Source organism: Conger conger, chromosome 4, assembly GCF_963514075.1.
Source record: "Conger conger chromosome 4, fConCon1.1, whole genome shotgun sequence".
Classification (NCBI taxonomy): domain Eukaryota; kingdom Metazoa; phylum Chordata; class Actinopteri; order Anguilliformes; family Congridae; genus Conger; species Conger conger.
This window is the reverse complement of record NC_083763.1, coordinates 5,186,404-5,211,614: the sequence shown is the minus strand read 5'-3', so window position 1 is coordinate 5,211,614 and position 25,211 is coordinate 5,186,404. Positions and strand designations below refer to the sequence as shown.

Sequence of the window (25,211 nt, the reverse complement as noted above, 5' to 3'; positions counted from 1 at the left end):
AATAAGTCTAAAAAATACATCTAATAAATACCTAATAAAGCGCTGACTGAGTGTATGTTTGTAGTAATTATCTGCGGAGCCTCCCACATGCGCACACACACACACACACACACACACTCTTCTGACATGTAAGGCATGCCGTTATCTCATCTTGCCTTATATATCACCTCCTGTTTACTCCCGAGTGCTCAGGACAAGACCGTCACTCAGGGCATCAGTTAGCAATCTACTCACACAAGGAATCAACCGTTCAACAGACAACTAACCAGCAGGCTAACGCTACGAGTTCTGGCACTATTAAGCAGTAGAGCTGAGACCCAGAGCCAGGACGGTGTTCTGTGGGATGCTTCTTGCTGCCGACAGCAGCGGGAGGATGGAAGGGAGGTCGAGTTCGAGCTCCTCTCGCCGCTCGACGAAGGACGGACGGGGGCCGAAGAGGGACAGGTCGCCGGCCTCCGGGGGGAGACACCACCGAGGCGGCAGGGCGGAGAAGCCCCCGCAGAGAGCGGGGAAGAGCGGGGAGCCAAAGGGGGAGCAGGGGGGAGCCTCGGCCGAGAAGACGGAGGAGGAACCGGAGGAGGGCACGGAGAAGCCGCGCTCCACCGTCGTAGACGTGGACGGCGTGCGGGACGGCGAGGGAGACGGGGAGACGGAGGAGGCGCTGGGACTGCTGGAGAGGGAGTGGCAGGGGGAAGGTGAGAGACAGGCGTGGAGATACACTCTCAGGAAAGAAAAGGTACGAAAAGTTCCTAAAATGGTACCTTCATTTTATCCTTGTCGCTGGGGCGGCACTGTATGCTGTAGGTACATAATATCTTACGGCAAGCCAGTGATATATAATTAATTTGTACCTTTTCTGCTTGGAAAATGTACTCACTTGTACCCAAAGAGTACATTTTCAGGAAGTGCCTTAAAGGGTACAAATGCTGGTCACTAGGGTGGTATACTTTAGGTACATATAATTGCACCCCTAGCCAGCAATATACCGTTTTTGCTTGGAAAACGTAATCACTTGTACCCAAAGAGAACATTGCTGTACTTTCAGATTCATTAGGGAAATTTGATCCTTGAAGAACAAAAATGTACCCCCACTGTACCCTTATTTCTGAGAGTGTACATTCATATACAGAGACCAGGAACAGACAGACACAGGCACAGACAGGTTCACGTACAGTACACACATTAGTAGTGGACGTTCAAATAAAGACATCTGAATATCACTCCTTTGGCGGATGTCTTTTAACAGGAGTGAAATGCAGGAGACCCGGTGTGTGTGAGTGGCTGCTGACTGGAGTGGTCATCCTGGCCATCGTCCTCTCCTTCCCCCTCTCCGTCTGGCTCTGCTTGAAGGTATGAGAATTCATGAGTTTCACTGCAAGTAATCAAACTTCAGCAGCTAGAAATGTGGTAGATTAATACATGTGGTAGCCTTGATCCTGCACTCTCTGAAGGATGGGTTCCAAAAGGCTCTTCTGTGTCTCCATAGAGTGGTGATCACCAACGCCTAACAAAAGACACCTCATTCAATAGCTGGAGCAGGGCTGCCCAACCCTGGTCCTGGAGATCTACCGTCCTGTAGGTTTTCACTTTGACCCTAATTTTGCACACCTGACCCTACTAATTAGCAGCTCAATGATATCTCTAGCTGTTGAATGAGGTGCACTTTGTTAGGGTTGGAATGAAAACCTACAGGACGGTCAATCTCCAGGAACAGGTTTAGTTACCACTTTAGTTGTCAGGCCAAATGGTTTACACTTTTAATACGGACCATACAGAGTTCACCAAAGAGCTAAAAAATGTTCCCCTATAGAGACAGGTCAAATAACCTTTTTTTCTGAGAGTGTGTGACACATCTAAGCTAGGAAAGGGAGTGATTGTGTTGTGTGTCTTCTGGTTATTGGGTCTGAGAGCCTGTGTGTTGATCCACAGATAGTGAGGGAGCATGAGAGAGCAGTTATTTTAAGACTGGGACATCTTCTTCCAGGGAAACCCAGAGGACCAGGTCTGTCCTGAGTTAATGTTCTTGATTGGGGAATTGTCATCAACTGGCCTTTTTTAAAATTGTTTTGCATTTCTATCTATCATGTTTAAATATATAATAACAAGACTGTGTGTGTTTTCAGTTCGGGATTTGTCAGAAGTTGAAAGTACGATGCAAAGAATTCAGCACACCAGTGGCACACAAAGAATAAAATAATGTATTTTACTGTGTGTTGCTTAATCTTATCATAAGTTTAACTCTGCATTCGGAAACACTTTCTTGGATTGTTTCAACAAATGTCTTTATAATTTCTCTTCCTCTGCACACAACGCTTTTGGGAGCTAGGACTCCTCTTCTACCTCCCCATCCTGGATGTTTGCCAGATAGTGGACATTCGACTGAAAATGCTAAAGGTCCCCTCTCACACGGTAACTCATCCTGCTGAAATAAAACACACCTCAAGCAAGGTTTTGAAACAAGCTTTAGCTAGTTGACCAGTTCAGACCAGCTCCCAGCTCTACATGGTTTAGCTGGCAGACCAGTACCGTCGAGCGCCCAGCTTCACAAGGTTTGACCAGCTCAAGCTATGTTTTGAAACAGACAAGCTCCCAACACTAGCTGGTTGACCAGCTCATACCCAGCTGGACCAGCTTTATGTCCAACTTGTCCATGCTGGTTGACCAGCTCACACCCAGCTAGACCAGCTTTATGTCCAACTTGTCCATGCTGGTTGACCAGCTCATACCCAGTTAGACCAGCTTATGAACAGCTTGACCAGCTAAATTTTCAAGCTGGATTTTACATTCCTACCACCCTTCAAAGAAACAGACAATGCAATCCACATGACAGTTTTAACGCAAATTGAATCATTTCAGCTGTAACTTCATGAATCTTTCACCGGCGGTGCGCGGGGTGGTGTCCAGGTGGTGACGAAGGACCTGGTGAGCACGGAGCTGAGTGCGGCGTGTTATTACCGCGTGGAGAACGCGTCTCTGTGCTTCACCTCCCTGTCGGGGGTCACCGCCGTGCTCCAGGGCCTGGTCCAGGCCTGCGATAGGGAGGTCCTCGCCCGGCACACCTTCTCCCAGATCCTGCTGGAGAGGAAGAAGATCGGCCAAGAGATCCAGGTGACGATGACCCCGTCTTTCTGTAGCATTTCGAGACCTTATTATAAGGTTCTAACTGACGTTTTGATATAGAATGAGTGTCATGAAAATGTTGTTTGTATGGCAATTTGGTCGGATTTTGATATTGTACATTCAGAGTACTTTTAGGGTGTCTGTCTTTTTTTTACCGGATTGGACAACAAAGGTTAGATTGCGATCTGTGGGTAGTTGTTGCCACTGCAGGTCCATAGTCATAAATAAGTACTCATTAGCATAAAGACACGATGTATGCTCTCTGGGTTCACAATGTTCAGACTTTAGACGGAGTACAATGACAGTTTTAAATGAAATACAGCAAATTACATTTAAGTGTCTTGAAGTCCTGTGATGAAGATCTTCACTCTGGTGATAACAACAGCAGTCGTTTCCATTTCAACCTATAGGTGGCGCTAGATGCTGTGACCTGCCAATGGGGAATCAAGGTAGAGAGGGCTGAAATGTGAGTAAACGAGGGGATGACAGCTGATCACTGCATATGTTAGATATACATTATTACAAAACAAGTGATTCCTGATGAAAAACTGAAATGTAAATAAGTCAGTCAGTACTGTGCTTTCTAACCTTTCTCCACCATTCCACCCTTAAAGGTACAGTAGGTAATTTTGGATTGCTAACGGTCAAGAGAGGAAATGCAGTAACAAACCACAACACTGTTTATCCTCCACGCCCCCCCATGCCATTGGCTGTGGCATTTAGAACCAATTTTCAACCAATGAGCTTGAATTATTGTACAGCTATACAGGTTTTGGAGCAGAGTGTCGGTCCGGCAATTTTATATTTTGAAACCCAAATTTAATGACTATAAACACAGGTGGAGGGTGAGTCAACATGTCAGTGAGCCTTTTGCAATGAGAGGAATGGTCTTCGAACAATGTTTTAATCCTTATGTAGTTTTAACATTCTGTATACTCCCCTTGTCCTAAGGGTCAGAAATTACCCGCCTATTTTGCATGAAAGAAACAACCTGTCATTCATAACAAACTTTGTCATCAAATTTCAAGTTGGAAAAAAAAATCACTTAGAGGGTTTTCTCTGCTGTTAAACATAGTGGCGGGTTATTTCTGACCCTTAAGACAGCACAAGGGTTAGCACAAACATCTTAGCTTGTGTACCCTGAAGGCTGAACAGGCCCGTTTGAGCATCACAGGCTGTGCTGTGTTTCAGAGAGGACCTGTGTGTCCCAGCAGAGCTCCGGCACAGCGTCACGGCCGAGGCACAGGCCAAGAGCCTCGCCCAGATCAAGGTAGGCCACGCCAGCGTAGCGTAGTGGGGCGGCCTGTAGCGTAGCGGGGCGGCCTGTAGCGTAGCGGCCTGTAGCATAGCGGAGCGGCCTGTAGCGTAGCGGCCTGTAGCATAGCGGGGCGGCCTGTAGCGTAGCGGGGTGGCCTGTAGTGTAGCGGCCTGTAGCGTAGCGGGGTGGCCTGTAGCATAGCGGCCTGTAGCGTAGCGGGGCAGGCTGTAGCATAGCGGAGCGGCCTGTAGCGTAGCGGGGTGGCCTGTAGCGTAGCGGCCTGTAGCGTAGCGGCCTGTAGCATAGCGGGGTGGCCTGTAGCGTAGCGGCCTGCAGCATAGCGGGGTGGCCTGTAGCGTAGCGGGGTGGCCTGTAGCATAGCGGCCTGTAGCGTAGCGGGGCGGCCTGTAGCGTAGCGGGGCAGGCTGTAGCGTAGCGGGGTGGCCTGTATCGTAGCGGCCTGTAGCGTAGCGGGGCGGCCTGTAGCGTAGCGGGGCGGCCTGTAGCGTAGCGGGGCGGCCTGTAGCATAGCGGCCTGTAGCGTAGCGGGGTGGCCTGTAGCGTAGCCGGGCGGCCTGTAGCGTAGTGGGGCGGCCTGTAGCGTAGCGGCCTGTAGCGTAGCGGGGCAGGCTGTAGTGTAGTGGTTAATGTAAATGACTGGGACACGGAAGGTTGGTGGTTCTAATCCCGGTGTAGCCACAATAAGATCCGCACAGCGGTTGGGCCCTTGAGCAAGGCCCTTAACCCTGCATTGCTCCAGGGGGAGGATTGTCTCCTGCTTAGTCTAATCAACTGTATGTCGCTCCGGATAAGAGCACAATAATGTAAATGTAATGTGAGTGATGGACCCCACCCCTTCTCTCCCTCACACCTCCACTGATCGGATGAAATGAAAGGAAAAACAGACAGAGAGTCGATTATAAAAGGGAAATAATTTACTGTACGCATTTCGATATGCAGTATGTCTTCTATCTATAGGCAGTGTGCTTGCTGCTCTTATGTATGTAACTGCTTCTACGATACATACGGTACACATATGATAGCATGGAATGCACAGAGAGAGAGAGAGAGAGAGAGAGAGAGAGAGAGAAATGAGAGTCTGGTCTTTTGAGGGTTTCACGCCGTTTCACTGCATATTCGTAATTTGCGACCAGAAATAGCGTGAAACACTCATTACTCTCTCTCTGTGTGCATTCCATGATGTCACATGTGTGCCGTATGGATCATAGAAGCAGTTACATACAGTACTTTAATTAGGAGCTACAGAAGAAAGGTTAATTATGAATTTGTACCACCACACTTCACCAACTTGTAGAGACATGTATTTGAATTCAATTTTTTAATTTTTTTTATAAATAATAAAAGCAGTACACAGCCAATAGATAGAAGATGCACTGCATATAGAAATGCGTACAGAAATAGATAGGATTATGTAAAATGGTCGGTCCGATACAATCATTTTAATATTGAATAGGAACTACGGTTTTACAGTGCATAACAATCCTATTCTATTTCCGTAAGCATGCCTGTCCTACATTACATATTTCTAAAGGAGATGCAGTGATTGTCACACTGTCAACACGGCCCAATAGTAATTATGCATAATATCTGAAACCAGGGCTAAGTGTGCGCATGTGTGTGTATGCACCTGTGTTTATGTGTGTGTACGCATGCACGTTTGTGTGTATGTGTGCACGTGTTTGTGTGTGTGTGCATGTGTGCACGTGTGTGTGCACGTGTGCGTGTCTACATGTGTATCTCTGAGTGTGTGTGTGTTCATATGTGTCTGTGTGTATACCCATGCATGTTTGTATGTGTGCACGTGTTTGTGTGTGTGTATATATATATATATACACATGCACATTTGTATGTGTACATGTGTCCGTGTGTGTGTGTGCGTCTGCTTGTGTGTGCACGTGGGTATGTCTGTGTGTATACCCATGCATCTTTGTATGCGTGCACGTGTTTGCGTGTGTGAGTGTGTGTGTGTGTGTGTGTGTGTGTGCACGTCTGTGTGTGTATCTGTTTCTGTGTGTGTGTGTGCCTGTGTGCATGTATGTATGTGTGTAAATGTCTGTGTCTCTGTATTTATCTGCATGTGAGTGTGTGTGTCTGTGTATCTGTGTGTATGTATGTGTGTGTATATCTGTGTGTGTATTTGTGTGTGTGTGCATGTGTATGTGTGTGTGTGTGTGTTTGTGTCTGTGTGTGTGTGCGTGTATCTGTGTGTGTGTGTATGTGTGCACGTGTGTGTGTGTGTGTGTCTGTGTGCGTGTATCTGTGTGTACGTGTGTGTGTGTGTGTGTGTGTGTGTGTGTGCGTGTATCTCTGTGTGTGTGTGCATGTGTGTGTGTCTGTGTATGTGTGTCTGTGTGCGTGTATCTGTGTGTGTGTATGTATGTGTGTATGTGTGCACGTGTGTGTGTGTGTGTGTGTGTGTGTGTATGTGTGTGTATCTGTGTGTATGCGTGTATCTGTGTGTGTGTGTATGTGTGTGTGTGTGTGTGTGTGCGTGTATGTGTGTGTGCGTCTGTGTGTGTGTGCACGTGTGTGTGTGTGTGTGTGTATCTGTGTGTGTGTGTATCTGTGTGTGTGTGTGTGTGTGTGTGTGTGTGCGTCTCACAGGTGATAGCAGCAGAAGGGGAGAAGGCTGCGTGTGAGGCTCTGAAGGCCTCTGTAGACGCTCTGTCTGGCTCCCCGGCTGCGGTCCAGCTGCGCATCCTGCAGCTCCTGCACACTCTGCGCAGCGAGCAGTCAGCGCTGGTCCTCACGCTGCCCTCTGACCTCCTGACCCTGCCTGCCGACCTCTCCGCCTCCCTCAGCCCAGCCAATCACAGCCCTCCGGCTGACGGAACAGCAGACCATTCCCACAGAGACTCCCCCATGATGTAGGCAGCGGCCCTGCCACTGCCACTGCCACTGCCACTGCCTGGACTAACAGAAGGAACTGCACAGAACTACAAAGATGGCCGTGAATTGGAAAAAGAACTACAAAGATGTCCACTTTCTCATCCTGGAAATCCAGCGCTAAGAAGGCTCAAAGACGAGCTGAAACAGTTGGGGCCCCCAGTTAGAGCAAGTTAGAAAAAGTTAGAGCAGCACTAGTATCCGCGATATGACGTATGCCCGAGTACAACAAATGGTTTGGGGGGATTTTTGACGGGCGGGGGGTGGATTTGACTGTTAAATGAGGAGGGGGATGAATGCACCTCTCTGTGTAATGGTATTGATTAGAGGGGAACAGGAAATTGACATTTGCTTCACGTACACGTACCGTCTACTTTAAGGCGCTTTCAAATGGTTATGAAGAATTGAGAATTGAGGAAAAAGTTTGTTTTGATTTCAGATTAAAGGCCTTTAATGCTCCTGATGACAGACACTGTAAATCACAGGTGATACAGGTTTGAGGACTCCAGTTTATTTGTTAAGAGCCAATCTGGAATGAAGGCCCGACGTTCTTCAATGAGTACGAGGTCCTCTTCAGTAAATCAGCTCAATAATAAATTCAGACAGATATGAGACCAAATCTAACCGACATATCTAGTGGAAATTAAAATAGATGATGATGATAACTTGGGTAATTTGACTCACTCTTTGTGTTATGAAATTATTCATAACATCATTATGGGTATTCAATTTTGTTTTTATTCATAAAAGCTACAGAAAACGTTTGTGTTGATAGACACTTTATTAATTTAATATATTCATTTTTTCACAAGGCAGTAATACACAACAGGACAACATGTTGACAAAACTATGTATAGGATTTTGGATGTACTGTACAACATTTTTTTTTTTTTTCAAGGCTGATTTATGCAGACATTTAAGAATGTGAGGGTTTTGTTGTGTAATAGACTTTTTACAGTACAGCTTACAGTAAAGTATCATTTTAATTTAAATTTATATATTTTCATTTAACCTTTATTTTACCAGGTTAGAGTCCCACTGAGACAGAATCTTTTACAAGGTAAAGAGACACCTGGTAAAGAGGGCAGTTCAGTATAAGAGATACCACAAGGCAAAACAAAAGTGAAATGCATTTCCACTGTGCTTTTTCAGGTGGGGTTTGGGATAGGCTGTTCTGGGGTCAGTACTTCCTGGGTGCGCTGCGTTGCTTCGGGCCGGGGTCAGGTTTTGGACTCACTGATCTGGGTTCAGCAGTCACGGCCCTCCTGGAGGTCACGCGCGCTGTTTTCTTCTTCTCTGAAAAGCAATAATGGTGTAATGTGGGAGGACTGGGACACCTGAGAACCTGATTTCAATATAAAGTAAAATTTAAAAGCACCTCAGTATACAGTATTCCCATTCCATAGAACATTATCCAACCTGTAGATAGCTACATAGAATGTACCCCCAGCAATATGTAATTCATTTGTACATTTTTAGTTTGGGAAATTAACTAATTTGTACCCAGAGAGAACATTACTGTATTTTCAGGGTACATTTGGGAAATGTGATCCTGGAAGAACAAAGATGTACCTCCACTGTCGCGTTATTTCTGAGAGTGTGTGCAGTGGCCTGACTCATTACATTACATGACATTACATTGTTGGAATTTCACCCTTCTGCTCGGCACCGACCCTGGCCTTCAGCTGCTCCTCCAGTTCCAGAACCTTCCCCAGAGCCATCTGCAGCGCACCCTCAGTCCTCCGGGCCCGGTCCTCCGCACTCTGGGCCCGGTCCTCCGCACCCCTACCACAGAACAAGAGACACGGGCGTCGCGGAATTCCCTTAGATTTAATCGTAGCGAGGACAGACGTTCAGAAGCAGAACAACAGCTGTGCTATGAGAGCTCGAAGGGAGGAAGTGCAAACAGTCAGTTCAGAGGTCAGGACGGTTCCAAATTACTGCTTACAAACACTCAGTATATATGGATAACAGAAGGAATTTCTTATGAAGTGCCTAAACATATACACACATATACAAGTTTATGCAGACAACTCTGAAAGAAAGACACATTGACCCTCACACAGGGTCACACCAACTGACCCACTCAAAAGCCGTTACCAATACGGACAGAACACAAAAAGAAGTTTAAAAATAAACCGCCTTACAGCAACTTCAGCTGAAGAGCCGCAACCGTTGCCACGGCGTCAGAGGGATTCTGGGTACTGGGAGGCTGGGATGGCACCACCGCCTCGCTGGTCTGACACACAGAGGACCAACTCAAACTTTTCACACAATCTGAAACACCAACCAGTAGCTCTGTACAAAACCGGGAGCCAGGCAGGAATACCCTACAGCCGGGTTTCCTCCAGAGAGTTCTTCCTATCTGGGGGTTTTTTCTTGCCACTGTTTGAGGGTTTTTCTCCCCACTAGGTGGGGTCTCAGGGGCTGGTATTTCCCCATTTCTTACTTCCCTTCTGTTACTCTGTAAAGCATCTTTGTGGCAGTCCTTTAAAGCCCTGTATGAATAAAACTGAACTGAACTGAATTGAAAACAGAGACGGCTATACCCACCCTAACCGGCAGAGTGCTTTCTGGTCCCAAGGCGTTATCGGCTGTACTGCGGTCGTGACCTATTGACTTCCTGGAACTGGATCCCTCTGTGAACTTCACCACCGGCTCTGAGCTCCCTTCCTCCCGCTACAGAGAAACGGCACAGGAGCAGTGCACCTTCAGGAGAACAATCCGGAATGTAGCTTCGCCCACACAGGTACAGAGAGTCCCCCCTTAGGCTTATCAACCTGGGGGCCCCACCTCCACAGGAAGTCTCCCAAAGTTTCACAGGGCATCACAGGTTGTTTTCAAGGGGTGCAAAAAATAGAATCAGTAGGGAAATGTATTTTCTCATCGGTTGTTAACAATATCTGATGTCACCCCATGCGTTTTGTTTGTTCACCATATCCATAGTGGTGGGTGGGTGGGTGGGCAAAATAGGGGTCCCTTGGGGGAAAAAGCTTTAGACAAACACTGTAATAACTCCTAAACTGCCAGCGTAAACACAGTTAAATCTGATTTTGAGAAAAACGCTTCATGCTACCTGCTGCCTGATGAACCGCGATCGGTCTTGTGGTGCAGAAGGATTGAGACGGGGGCAGAAAATAAACTCTGGCCTTAAGCTTCTGTGGATTGATTCCCCGGGAATGCGGCAGCGGGGGGATTGTGTTATTGCGTTACTCGCCTCGGTTCAGTGGAGCAGGAGAGCAGAGCGCGCGGGAGAGCCGCATCGCTGGAGGTCCTAATTGACTCTCTCATCAGCGTTCACTCCCGACTGCACCAGCGTAAAAATCACTGACCTCTCCGTCAGCCTCTTCCTCCTCCTCATCCTCCTCCTCCTCCTCCCCCATGTCCGACAGCGGTTCTGTGTCTTCATCCTTCCAAACGAACAGATGGGCGGTTAGGTTCCCACTGAAAACCACAGACCGCAGCTGTTTTTCCTAATATAAATTACATACCCAAGGCAATTACCTAATAGCGGTGTACATCGAATGGCTGCTCTGGTAGCTGTAGCTCGGCTTGGGCCCTAGTGAGTACACGCTCTCAGAAGTAAGGGTGCAGCGGGTACCCTACTTTAAAGAACAAATTTCCCGAATGCATCATAAAAAAAATAATACACCGCATACGATCCCCGTCCCTCCGAGCCAATTATGCCGCTCCATGTGAGCCAGCCAAACTTAGCTTTGGCAGGACCGGGAATCAAACCCCGGTCCTCTGTGTGCAACTGAATCCCTGTATTACTTTAGCTGTACGTAAGGGGTCAGGGGTCATGGGAGGACTCACCGTAGAGTCCTCTCTCGCCTTCACGGAGGGACGGATATCCATGGCGGGCCAGTAGGCCGCAGTGCCCTGCACGTCGACTGAAGCTCCTTTAACGTCCAACAGCAGGGTCCGACAGGCCTCCCTCCATACCTCGCTCTCCCGCTGACAGCCGTACACAGAGTCCATGGAAACACAGGGGAATACAGTGACATGTTAAGCTTCCTTTAATGCCAGAGGTTAGATGCACACTATTACAGTGCAGTCTGTTTGTATTTGGACAGTCGTCACGACTTGTGTTCTTTTGGCTCAGTAGTCCAGCACATTGGACTTGAAAAGAAACAATGAGTGTGGGGTAAAAGTGCAGACTGTCCCCTTTAATTTGAGGGTATTTACATCCATACCGGGTAATACGTGTCGGAATTACTTCCCTTTTTATACATAGTGCGCTCCCCATTTTATGGGACCAAAAGTACCTGAACAGTTGGCTTCTCAGCTGCTTCTAAATAGCCAATTAATTATGTATTCAACTGCTTCCGTAGTGCAGGTATAAAAAAAGCTTACAGTATCTCATCTTGATTCTAGGCTTTTGATTGCAGTTGCAATCTGTTATCCACTGTGCTGGATGACACAGCCAGAAGAGCAAGAATTGTACCAACTGTCCAAATACATATGGACTGCACTGTATGTCCATTTACAGTGACTTTTCGCAGGTCAGCACCTGAAGCTTGTTCAGCTCAGCCAGCTCATTCCTCGGCTCATCCGCGGACAGATGTTTCTGAAGGTTGTCTTCAACAATGGGCAGACAGGAACTGCAAAGAGATTCATCCAAGGATACTCAAATCTGGCCCCTGAATCCAAATCCAGCGCTGGTTTTATTTCCTTGTGATTAATTATCTGAACAGATAGTGCTACTGATTGGCCAGACCGGCTTCACACCTGACTCCCAGGTAAAGAAAACCTGCAGCGGATATCTTCCATGATAAGGATACTGTATGTGTCTCGTGTAGCATGAATGGTAATCTTGCATTTCTAACAACAGCTACAGCTAAAATAGTCCCACAGCAGCTTGCTAACTAGCTAGCATTAGCGTAGATAGCAGTTCTTCAGCTAGATAGTACAGCATTACAGTTTACAAATACAAAGAAAAAATTCTGACAAAACAGACTATACACATCTAGCCACGGTTTACTTCTGTGGCCAATATATTTGTATGAATTTTCTGAACCATATCAATCACGACTCCCATATTCCATTGTGAAACATCTCATGAATATGGAAAAAACTGTATTGGCCGGAAAATACGGAACCGTGATGAATGTGCAATTTACACACTGAGTGGTACGATATGAATATTCATATTATATGAATAGTTTGATTAATCACCAGGGGGGAGACACCTTGTTAAGTATTCGGAGAAGTGGTCCAGTTTCTGTGAAAGGTGTCCGGCGTCTTCCTCCAGCTCCCGAAGAGAGACCGTCAGAGGGGCCGGGGGGGCAGGGCCTGGATGCAGGGGAGGCCCCAGGTCAGGGACTATGAGCAGAAGCAGGTCCACCATCCAGCGAGTCAGGGCCGAGTGGATCGAGCTTGCCTGGCATCACAGACACACACACACACACACACACACAAAACACACACACACACACACACACACATGCCAATGCAACTCAATCAACACAAGCAGAGATGCCACAGTGACCTGTACTATACAATACATGACATGACATTTTATTTAGCAGTGGTTTGTATCCAAAGGAATGTACAATGTACAGACCGAAGGTCATTAGAACTGCAGAACAGGTCGGATGAGGTACAATTCACAAAGAATCAGTTGTACATGAACATTACGTCTAGCACACATGGTAAATAGGCCAAGTAAATAAGATAATCCAACTACAGTACCAAAATAAATGCAAAAGCAAATTAAAATACAGTACAACACGGGGGCTAAAGGATTGACACAGATGATACACAATGGATTACAGATTCTGCGCCAACAGATTAGGCCACAGGTGTCAAACTCCAGTCCTGGAGGGCCGCAGTGTCTGCTGGTTTAACTCCAGTCCTGGAGGGCCGCAGTGTCTGCTGGTTTTTGGACTCATTCAAGTCTAAAGAATCCACACACCTTCCTCTCAAGGCCTTCATTGACAGCTGATTGGAAGGAAACCCCAAAAACCTGTAGACACTGCGGCCCCCTGGGAATTCAGTTTGGCACCCCTGGATTAGGGCACTACAGTACCTCATCAGCAAGCCTTTGGTTTTCGCAGTCAAAGAAAACGTCTTGCGCTGAGACAAACTCCCGCAACAAGGCGAACACACTGTCTACCTCAATCCTATGAACCACACACACAAAATAAAGAAAGAAGAAAATAAGATTATATTTCTACGCAGCGTAACTTCAGATATGCTTCTGTCTTCGGCCTTCAGATTTCCCATACCTGACGTGCACCGTCTTCTCGACCCTCTCGCTCTCCGTCCAGGTGCTAGACACTTGGACGAGGATTTCATTGGTTAGCTTGGTCCAGTTGCCCAGGTCCTTTTCCAGGTTCGACCAATCAGAATGCAGAAGTGCCTGGGACTGGTCTTTCAGAGCCTTAATTTTTAAGGCCCAGAGCTCCATCGCCCCGATAAGAGATATCAGTAATTTATGGACACCTGTAATAAATGGAAGGGATCAATAATACAACTACAATAACAGAGAAGCAAGCACTATCTATGCCCAGGGCTGCCCAACCCTGTTCCTAGAGATCTACCATCCTGTAGGTTTTCATTTCAACCCTAATTAGGCACACCTGATTCTATGAATTATCAGCTCCACAAGTTGAGCAGTCCAGGAACAGGGTTGGGCAGCCCTGCTCTAGCTGTTGAATGAGGTGTGCTTTGTCAGGGCTGGAGTGAAAACCTACAGGACAGTAGATCGCCAGGAACAGGGTTGGGCAGCCCTGCTCTAGCCGTTGAATGAAGTGTAGATCTCCAGGAACAGGGTTGGGCAGCCCTGCTCTAGCTGTTGAATGAGGTGTGCTTTGTTGGGGTTTAGAGTGAAAACCTACAGGACAGTAGATCTCCAGGAACAGGGTTGGGCAGCCCTGCTCTAGCTGTTGAATGAGGTGTGCTTTGCTAGGGTTGGAGTGAAAACGCACACGATGGTAGATCTCCAGGAACAGGGTTGAGCAGCCCTGCTCTACCTGTTGAATGAGGTGTGCTTTGTTGGGGTTTAGAGTGAAAACCTACAGGACGGTAGATCTCCAGGAACAGGGTTGGGCAGCCCTGCCTCTTGACACCCGGCTCTTACCGCTCTCTCCGATGACACGGGTCTCCAGCTGCTTGTGGAGGTCGGACACGGCCCGGCCCAGCTCCTGCATAGTGGCCTGGCCTTTGGGGGCCTCCCTGTCGGGCCCCAGGTGTCTCCGAAAGAGCTGGAGGCCCACCTCCACCCAGTCGTCCTGCAGCCGGGACAACAGGCCGAGGGTCTCCTGGCAGGAAAGCAGGTCCTCGCCCCCATAGTGTTCACACTGCGCAGTCAACAGCTGCAGAGAGACACACACACAGCACCCTTATTACGGACGATATGCGCTGAAGGTTTTCTGAGGAATAGTGTCAAATGGACCTGAAGCCAATTGAACTGTAATTCATATTAAATTACAAGTAACACACTTAAAAATCCATCTATCCAATCTATTTAAATGTATCCACTTATCACTGTAGGAATTGGCAACATCTATTACCAGTGACCACTGTTTCAAGTCGAAAAATAACTTGTCCTGTGATTCCTCCAATTTCGTGTCCTGGCTGCTGCAGATAAGTAAATCAATAAAGCCAATAAAGTCATTTTTAGGAAAAAAATAATGAACAGTGAAAGTGACAAATTAGCAATGGCTGCTTGGTATGGGATTTCAGTGATTCTAAAAAAACAGCTTTCAGTAAACCCCGCCCCACTCACTTGATATTGGCCTCACAGAAGCCCTGCCATTGGGCAATGCCAGCTTGGACCCTATTCATCTCCTCCCGTTGGCTCTGCTCGCTGTCACTCAGCCCCTGTGTGAAGGCGGTGACCTCATCCTTCCACTGATCTGTCAGCTTCACGATGTGCCTCATATCCTCAGCGTCCTAGGGCGGAGGAATATGACTGGTGAGAAAACCCTGAACCACACTCCAAGCAGGAGTACAGAGTTAGCCGGATAACTGCAAAAAAAGAAAACCTGGAAGAGCTATTTTTACTTCAGTAAAAGTCCAGGTTTTATTCGGTGCAGTTAACTGGGTAACTCAGTAATCCTGCTTTGCGGAACGGGCCCCATGTCTTCTTACTGGCTGATATTATGGTGCTCAAAATTACACTCTCACTGTAAACGAGGTCTAGAGGAGTCATTCCTGCTCAGGGTTCATGGCGATGAAGCCTCACTTTGGTTGTCAGACGGGTGGTGAAGCGCTTTGCAGTTTTGGCCCAAGTCTGACCGCTCATGTCTAGTCTGCTGGTCTGCTGGAGGTTGTTCGCCTTGATCACCTGAGAATCACACAAGATGGACACCGCGTCTCCACTGACCTGCATGTCACAAGTCAGCTCTCTGAACTGCGGCGCTGTACTGAATGTGTGCTAACTGGCTGTGTTACAGGAGGCTTGGGACTTGGCCTGTGTTCAATCCAAATGATCAAATAAACAGTGATTCAAAGTGTTAGAAAATGGCAAATACATCTGAAATGACAAAATTAATATTGCCTCAGGATAGCATCAAATAAAGCCGCGAATATCCCTCGTGAAAATATATATCCATGAAATCGTTCCTCCATAGCCTGTGAAATCCTCTAGAGCTAGAGCTGAAATGAACCTGCTGGAATCGAACTATGAAGAATCAGAAGCAGCTCTTCCCACAAACAAAAGGGTGTGGGGCGGTGAGACCCAGCTTACCTTGAGGGCCAGGGTGTAGGTGACCTTGCTCCAGAGGTCCCTCTCATTGGACAGCCTGGTCACCTGACCTTCCAGCCTATGCCTCTGCATCTCATACAGGTCACGGCGCTCTGTCACCAAGCTTGACGCAAGAAGAGGGAACGTCATCACTGCCCTTTACGCTCTCAGCCTTAGGCCCGAAACATACCCTACGTAAGTACACAGACGCAAAAACACAGCCCGGTTGTACATACTCAACGTGCAATCTTAAAGGTCTTAAACCCCAGTCCTCAAGGGGGCGATGCAGCACAGTTGTGAAAGAATAAGCAGGAGGAAGCTCACATCGAAGAATGTGGCTTCATCCTAGTGTTGCCCGTCATAGAGCCCCACGCTGCAACGTTTGAAACTGCAGCTCACGCTTGCATTGCGTTAATAATTTCAGGTGACACATTTCAGAACGCAACGATGCCCGAAATTGACTTTGTGTAGCTTGAGGCATTTTGCATTTGTGTACTTAAGTAGGACAGATTTCATGTTTCCTCTGTGAATAATATCTCTGTGCTGTTTTCACTGGGGCCACAGACAGTGTATGAAGGCCCTGGGTAGATGTTTCAGGTGTAAAGGCATTAGGATGGGGGTGGTGTCTTACTCTGTGGTTCTCTGTAATTCCTCCTGTGTGTCGGTCAGATCCTTCTGTGTCCTTTCTGCCTGCTGGGACACACGCTCATATTGCCCCTTAATCTCACTCAGCTCACTGCAACACGTACACACACACACACACACCACACACGCACGCACGCACACACACAAACACACACACACACACACACACACACACACACACACACACACCACACACACAGGGACACACACAGGGACAGACAGGGAAACATCAGGAGGAGAAACAAAGATTAATTCTGTGTTTATCATTACTCATATTAATTTAGTTTTTGCAGGCAATGCTGGAAACATACAAAGCAAATCACATTGTGAACAAGGACACAGTTACTTCCAGTACAGCTTCACATCTGAACATACTGTACGTTTCCATGCTCGGTTGCAATTATTGCTGCTAAAAGTGGAGCAACCAGTTATCAAGTTTAAGGGGGCAATTACTTATATATGAAAAACACACACACTCTCTATCACACACACAGACATGGACTCTCTCTCTCTCTCTCTCTCTCACACACACACACGCGCACATACACACACACACACACACACACACACAGACATACACTCTCTCTCTCTCTCTCTCTCTCTCTCTCTCACACACACACAGGCTCACGTGTTGAGCTGGGCGATGGAGCTCTTCAGGCTGGCGATCTCCTCCACGCGACGGCGGTCCAGGGCTCTCTGTGCCAGTGCCTCTGTGTGGAGCCCCTTCAGCTGCTGGGGGATGCGCTCCAACAGCCCCACATACCTCCGCCTGCAGCAGGGAGCCAGGCGTCACCACACTGTGTGTCTGATACACCATCTCAGAGACTTCCAAATCTGAGACACCACCGTATCTGAGACATTACCGTATCTGAGACACAACCATATCTGAGACACTTCCATGTCTGAGACACAACCATATCTGAGACACTTCCATGTCTGAGACACAACCATATCTGAGACACAACCATATCTGAGACACCACCATATCTGAGACACTTCCATGTCTGAGCCACAACCATATCTGAGACACCACCATATCTGAGACACTTCCATGTCTGAGACACAACCATATCTGAGACACAACCATATCTGAGACATTACCATACCTGAGACACTGCCATATGACACACCACCGTATCAGAGACACTTCCATATCTGGAGACACAACCATATCTGGAGACACAACCATATCTGAGACATTACCATACCTGAGACACTACCATATCTGAGACACAACTATATCTGAACCATTTTGGATTCAAATACTTTTCTGTGCTCTACTATCCTTGTCTGGTGCAAGGAGCATATTGGCAGGTTTTTTTATATTACATTAAAAATATTGGAGGTATTTGGCTCAGATCGACAAAATGCACACTCATAACCAGGGACAAGTGTGATGAAAACCCTAGAGGAAAGTACAGTTCCAAGTGCTAGAAGTGGAATAGAGAGGAACTTGGACCCTGTAGATTAACCGGTTGAGAAAAAAAACGAACCAAAGCAGCAATAAAACAGTCTTGGCAAATATAACGCTAGCAATAATAAATGAAGTGTACCTAACAAGTGCGATAACTACAATAAACAGTTTACATAGCGACTTAGAAATTACAGGGAGGTAGGGAAGGGTGGGGAGAGGTGCAGCCTGAAGAGGTGAGTCTTCATTCTGCGCCTGAAGGTGGTCAGAGGCTCTGCTGTTCTGACCTCCACGGGAAGGTCATTCCACCACCGTGGAGCCAGAACAGACAGTAGTCGTGACCGGGAAGTGCAAGTACGAAGAGGGGGAGGCACCAGGCGCCCTGCAGTGGCAGAACGGAGAGGTCTGGCAGGCGTGTAGGGTTGCTGGGGCTGACCCTGTAACTGGCTGGTACGCGAGCACCAATGTTTAAAATTTGATACGGGCCATAAGAGCCAGCCAGGTGTGTCTTACACTTTTGGGATCATTTCATTTGTTTCAACACACCAGCTTATTCAGATGCAGAAACGTATTTGAATCCAAAGCAAATACTATTTGAACCCAGGTCTGCTACCACATCTGATACTGGCTCAACATTGGGGCAACATTGGCTCATGCGGTAAGAGCTGTCGTCTGGTAGTTGGAGGGTTTGCCGGTTCGATTCCGCACTGGGTGTGTCGAAGTGTCCCTGAGCAAGACACCTAACCCCCAAATGCTTCTGACAAGCTGGTTGGCGCCTTGCATGGCAGCCAATCGGCGTTGGCGTGCGAGTGTGTATGAATGGGTGAATGAGAAGCATCAATTGTACAGCGCTTTAGATAAAGGCCCTATATAAATGCCACCCATTCACCATTTACAATGCCGCCTACTACAGCCACCCCGCGACCCCACCAACCTCAGCTTGGCCAGCAGCTCCCCTCTCTCCGCACACTGCACGCTGACCTGACGGATGAGCTCGTGGAAGACGGTGTTATAAATGTCCTGCTCCGCCCGCACCAGCTGCAGCAGGGCCTCCATCTGACAGAGGAGAAACCAACACGATCTCAGATTCACCATCACCGCCAGGAACACCTGTCAACCATCAGTCAACCAACTCAACCAATGACTACATCACAATGCAACTTACTGAATGATTCCATCACAATGTAACTTACTGACAAGCAAATATTACATTACATTACATGAATGCCATTTGGCAGACGCTCTTATCCAGAGCAGCATACAGTTGATTAGACTCAAGGGCCCAACAGCTGCGCGGATCTTATTACATCTCAATGCAACTTACTGAATGATTCCATCACAATGTAACTTACTGACCTCATATTGACTTCAAGTGTTCTGCAGATGAATACCATTATGATTCCATGACTAGTCAAAATAGAATCAATTCCAGCAAATATTACATTACATTACATTAATGCCATTTGGCAGATGCTCTCATCCAGAGCGACGTACAGCTGATTAGACTAAGCAGGAGACAATCCTCCCCTGGAGCAATGCGGGGTTAAGGGCCTTGCTCAAGGGCATAACGGCTGTGCGGATATTATTGTGGCTACACCGGGATTTGAACCAACTACCTTGCGGGGCCCAGTCATATTGGGCCCCCCCCAACATAAAATGTATCAGGTCATATTATTGGTACCTTCTTAGTAATAACTTAGCAGTAAGTAGATGCACAGATATGAAACCTCCAGCTGTATTTGACTGGCGAATAATGAATGAAAACAGAGATGTCTCTCTCTCTCTCTCTCGTTTCGGTGAACCTGTGACAAGCTCTTCAGTTCTGCGTGGTCCTCCGTCACGCCCGCCTCGGCCAGCATCTCCTCCATCACCCTCCTCAGCTGCAGCACCTCCAGTCTGCTACCGGGCTTCCTGAGAACGCCCAACAGTCCCCCGTTTGTTCCGACTTTATCCCGCTTTCAGCCCGACCGCAAGCTGCTCTCAGCTACTTTAAACGCGAGTGACAATCGAGCGCTTCACCCACAAAACAACAACAGCGTCAACATCAATGATCGCAAGATTCAAGGCACCTCCATTACCCCTTGAAGGGTTAACATGTTGTATTATATATATATATATATATATATATATATACACATATTTATGTGTTCTGTCCTAATCACCATTGCTTGCATTCTATTGTATATGAGTGTCTGTGTAAACGGGTGAGCCAGCCACAAAAATCGCACAGGCTGGAAAATTCGTCCAGGCCTTGAGTACAAAGAAGCTTTACTTTCTTATTGAATGAGGCAGTTGTCCTCAGAACTGGGGCACGGGCACACACACACACAGACACACACACACGTTTGCATGGCTCCTGTAACAGAGTATAAAGGATCATGGTTAATAATCCTTCTTTAGTACCCTGTCAGCAGGTACTCTGCTCTTTCTGCAGAAATAAAGACCCTTATAATTGGATCTGGTGTGAAGTGTTTTCCTGACTGGACTGCTGCCTTATTACAAGACGAGGGTGAATTTCTCCTTCTCAATCCAACACATTTTTATAGCGGCCCTTTTCCAGAGCACAGAAACAGATGTCGTTAAACGGACATTTGTTTAATTGCCATTGTCACTCACATTGACGGGAAGACTCTCTGTCTCCTTTCCTCGTCTTCCAGTAAGACGGTGTATTTACTGGAGAGAAGGAGAGAGCAGGCAAAGACAAATAACCAAAAATGACAAGACATACAGTAAGAGACTACATGGTTATTATCTCATGATATTACATTGCAGTTATTTAGCTGACGCCTTTATCCAAAGCTTATAGTTCATTTGACTAAGCTGGGGACAATCCCCCCCAGGAGCAATGTGGGGTTAAGGGCCTTGCTCAAGGGCCCAACAGCTGCACTGATCTTATTATGGTTACACTGGTGCTGGAACCGACGACCTTCTGGGTCCCGGGCAAGCAACGTAGCCTCTAGGCTATCGGCTGCCCCATCTCATGAACCGTATCTACATTCGGGCTGTTTCCACTCACTCTTCATGGAACCTCAGTCCCACCACGCCTCTGTTTTTCACTAAGTGATACTCAGCAGGGATGAGGCTCTCCTCCAGACTCAGATCCTGAGGAGTGAGCAACACATAGGCATTTACGATATGATTTATGATATATAATACATACACACACATTATTTATTATAGCAGCGACTGTACATGTATCGTGCAACTCGCTCAAAGTGTGTGTTGAGTCGTGTGTTGAGTCGTGTGTTGAGTCGTGTGTTGAGTCGTGTGTTGAGTCGTGTGTTGAGTCATGTGTTGAGTCGTGTCGTCCACTGATTTCCACATGGACTCTAAATCCAGTCAATGACTGCTCTTCACAAAAATAAAACCAGTCTCAAATCTAAACCACTCCATAAGGGACTAAGAAGCTATCAAAGGGAATCAGGAGAAATATGCTAAGTATTGTCGGGCTGAATGGCCTGTTCTTGTCATTATGGTATTGTTATTGTTATGTAATGTTATGCTGCAGTATGTGATGTTAAATGTGGGATTGTTATTCAAACAGTAGTTCTCTGTGAGGGCCCAGTCCCGTGTTAGGAAAGCTTCCTCTCTCTCTGCTTGCCTTGTGGATATCCTGGGTGCTGTCTCTCACCGCCATCTCAGTCAGGGGTCTCCTGGTCCTCTGAGAGACCATGGCATCACACAGGTAGGAGATGTCCCTGGCAAAAACAAAAATGAGAAATTCGCACAACCATGAAAACTAGATAGGTTGTTTCCAAGCCAACTGAATTCGGAGGCTTGATTAACATTAGTCAAGACTATGAGTAAGAATTTTTCATTTGTCAAGGAGACAGGTAGGTAACAGTAACTTCAAACTAGAAAAGCTAATAAATTCTACGTGAGAGAAACTAAAGGATTGAAGTCTCATGACAAGACTAAAACACTTGCTCAGACAGACTTCTTTTGCAGTGCCAATGTTACCTCCCAGCTCCAGTTGCTGAAGTTGGTTGGTCCAGGAGGTGTTTGTATTTCCTGCGGCCAAGAGGATGCTGCCAGACCGCATCTGTGCTGCGCATTCCAGGGACCTGTCAGAAACAGTCAAAAAGCAAGGACAGCATCTTTAACACATATTCATTAAGTGACTGAGAGACAGCATCTTTAAAACATATTGATTGAGTGACTGAGGTCGTTATTGAGAAATGTCTGAGGACATATTGTTTGCTTGTTTACCCAAAACTGTTGACATTTACAAATGTAAATTACCAAGAAACCCATTTGAGATGGTAGCTGCCTGTAGTGTAGTGGTTAAGGTAAATGACTGGGACACGCAAGGTCAGGGGTTCTAATCCCGCTGTAGCCACAATAAGATCCGCACAGCTGTGGGGCCCTTGAGCAAGGCCCTTAAACCCTGCATTGCTCCAGGAGAGGATTGTCTCCTGCTTAGTCTGTATGAAGCACCTGCCAAATGCCAATAATGTAGCTGTCTTTGGACAAGATAAAAGACTACTATATATTGCCAACCTTGACATCTTTAGGTGTTTTTGTGATTGTGGGGGCCACCAGTGACCTCTCCATGGGACAGACTGTAGAAATGAGGGTGGTCAAGAGTTCTTCAGGGATGAGCTGCATTTTAGATCGCTTCTCTTTCAGCTCCGGTAGTTCTGCACACAAAGCACATTTGAGCTTGCTTAAGTATTTTCAAGACACTGTTGATGGACACAGTAGAAGCATGTTTTTTTATTTATTATTATGAATCCTTAAATTGGCAATCATTTTTTATTATAGAGCAAACATTTTGCAGACACACAGTTCGAAATGTGCTACCAAAGTCCAAGTCGAATCATAATCATGCAATACTGTAATCATGCATAATCGTGCAGTATATTAATATAAACCTGGTAACATCCATGCACCAACATTTTAAAATATCATTTCAACGACTGTTCAAACACCGCTAATTTACAATCACACGATTGTAACGTAGTTACCTCTCATTTCTTCCAGTGCAGAATTCATCCTTCGTCCCTGCGGCTTGGTCAAGTCTGTAGGTGATGGATGTTCGTCTATTCAGATTCTCAGTTATGCCTCGTTAGCCGAAAAATAAAGGATCGTAAAGGTCGGCCCTTTACAAAACGTTTACGGCTTTCTCCTATAAACTATCAACAATGCGTATAGTTTGGGAATTCGGTACACCGAAGAATAGAAACGCTTATGCCTGAAAAATACAAAATTCTAATTGCATATGTTAACTTCCAAAAATTCCTTGCTTCTGGGAAAGCTGTCCCGCGTCCAAGGTCCTGGCGTATCTATGGAAAACAGAAACATCCAGCGCGTGCCTTCAGAGTTGCCTGACTGTGTCCCGTTACGATTCGTTTAGTGTCTAACTAGGTAGTACATATAAATTAAGACAAGGTTAATCGGTTCAAAAGTAAATATTTATAATGATGTTAACCATGCATAGTCCTGCGTTTTTTCTGATGCTTTAAGCAAACAAAATAACGGCCTCTACTCATTTAACGGATCGTGTCTACAGACATATTTTAACGGTCTATAAATGTACTGATTTATTATCATTTTGAATCCGTGTTGGGAATACTTTCAGTAAACCTGCTAAAGGTTTGGCAGAATAAACGCACGCCTGTTCCGTTATCACGCCACACTATATGAAGCTCTTGGAATAACCACAAACGGTCATCCGTTTGATGTTCATTGCTAGGCCTACATCCAGTTGCATCAAAGTGGTCCTGTAAAATTAGATTTGAACCTAAGCTTATTGCATGCATAGTGCCGGTGTATATATGTTACCGCCAATCATACTGTAGCAGTTCTTAAAAATTTAAGAGGGCTAAATTATTCAGGGTGTAAACAGACACCCAACATACAAATGTAATTTGTACAGAGCCCAGAATGGCAGAGGACAGCTGTGATGAAACGCTTCCCTTTCTGTACACTGCAGAAAACAGAAAGCCAATCTCCACAAGTATTTTAGTACGTATATTGACACACATATACTTTCAGTTGACTGGTTCACTCATTTCAAGAAATAAGAACATTTCACTTGTCAAGCAAACAGTAACTTAAGCTAATATCTTCTATTTGAGAGAAAAAATGTTTGAAATAATATGTACCCACCCCCCCATTATTGTATATTCGTTTGAAATCGTATGAATCCAGCCATATAGATCCACTTACTGTCTGTATATCATATGGGGGTCATCCCTATGTTCCCACAGCCCTATGTTCCCACATTTCTAAGATTTAATTTTTTTTCAAGATTAAATGTTTATTATTGATCGTGTAAACTGAACTTCATATATTTAGATGTCAAAATAGTCCTCAAAGGACAGCACTTGCAGATGCCTGTTCCTGGCACATAAAAGGTTGAAAAGTACTGATGTAGAGCCCTTTTTAAGTGAACTGCATAAATAGTTTATTTTTTATTTTTTATTATTTAGCTTGTTTGCTTGTTCATTAAAAACTTATAGATAATTGAACGTGTACTGTGTCTAAATTGCACAAACATACACTGGATTTATTCAGGTCCCATGCAAGCAGCCTGCTGAGTGTGAAGTCAACTGAACATAGAGCTGTGGGAACATAGGGCTGTGGGAACATAGAGCTGTGGGAACATAGAGCTGTGGGAACATACACGCTCCCATCATATGCTACTCTTCAAAACAACTCCACTGCCACTCCAACTGCCTGCCAGCAGAAGCTCAAATTTTCTAAAAATATTTGAGAGGACTTGCTCACTGACACCTGAAACTGCTTTCCATCCTAACAATAACAGCAATAATTTAATTTCGTAAAGAAGAATTTGCTCTTAAGTGACCCGTCTTGCTAAATAAAGGTTATAATAAATCATAATAATAATCCAGGACACTCCTAATCTGAAATGCGTCATGAAAACAGCCCAATTTCGAGTTTCCCTTGCTTAAACCTACATTAATTTGCAGCAGAATTTACGGCAGGCTTTTATATTACTAGAAGTGACACCACATTTGTAAATGACTTATGGCAACGTTTCGTGACATTACTGCTGCTTGTGTGAGCTTCTCATATATCCTTATCAAAACTGTCATAATTATTAGATATCATTCCTTCAGGGACATGGACTGGGCGTATACTGGCAGTAATGATGCTATCCCATGCACTACCCCTATTCAAATAAACAATAAATGCATAAATGAATGCAGTGA

The 25,211-nt window shown here is 46.1% G+C and overlaps 2 protein-coding genes across 2 annotated transcripts; one reads left to right on the top strand and one right to left on the bottom strand.

The window, feature by feature from the left end:
* The first annotated feature begins 343 nt into the window (after nt 1-343).
* nphs2 (NPHS2 stomatin family member, podocin) lies at nt 344-7,270 on the top strand. Its single transcript, XM_061237746.1, has 8 exons — nt 344-695; nt 1,247-1,350; nt 1,930-2,002; nt 2,327-2,409; nt 2,905-3,108; nt 3,531-3,586; nt 4,312-4,390; nt 7,004-7,270. Exons 1-8 carry the CDS (start codon nt 344-346, stop codon nt 7,268-7,270), a joined length of 1,218 nt encoding a protein of 405 aa, XP_061093730.1.
* A 1,195-nt stretch (nt 7,271-8,465) lies between these two features.
* Nucleotides 8,466-23,028, bottom strand: axdnd1 (axonemal dynein light chain domain containing 1). Its single transcript, XM_061237745.1, has 25 exons — nt 23,001-23,028; nt 22,534-22,673; nt 21,994-22,097; nt 21,635-21,731; nt 21,050-21,135; nt 20,650-20,706; nt 19,836-19,944; nt 18,968-19,089; nt 17,251-17,391; nt 16,609-16,713; nt 15,981-16,101; nt 15,477-15,578; nt 15,018-15,184; nt 14,803-14,869; nt 14,370-14,604; nt 13,516-13,732; nt 13,317-13,410; nt 12,478-12,668; nt 11,799-11,889; nt 11,102-11,242; nt 10,618-10,695; nt 9,845-9,964; nt 9,433-9,524; nt 8,940-9,070; nt 8,466-8,581 (listed from the first exon to the last, which is right to left on the bottom strand). Exons 1-25 carry the CDS (start codon nt 23,026-23,028, stop codon nt 8,466-8,468), a joined length of 2,952 nt encoding a protein of 983 aa, XP_061093729.1.
* Nucleotides 23,029-25,211: the final 2,183 nt, after the last annotated feature.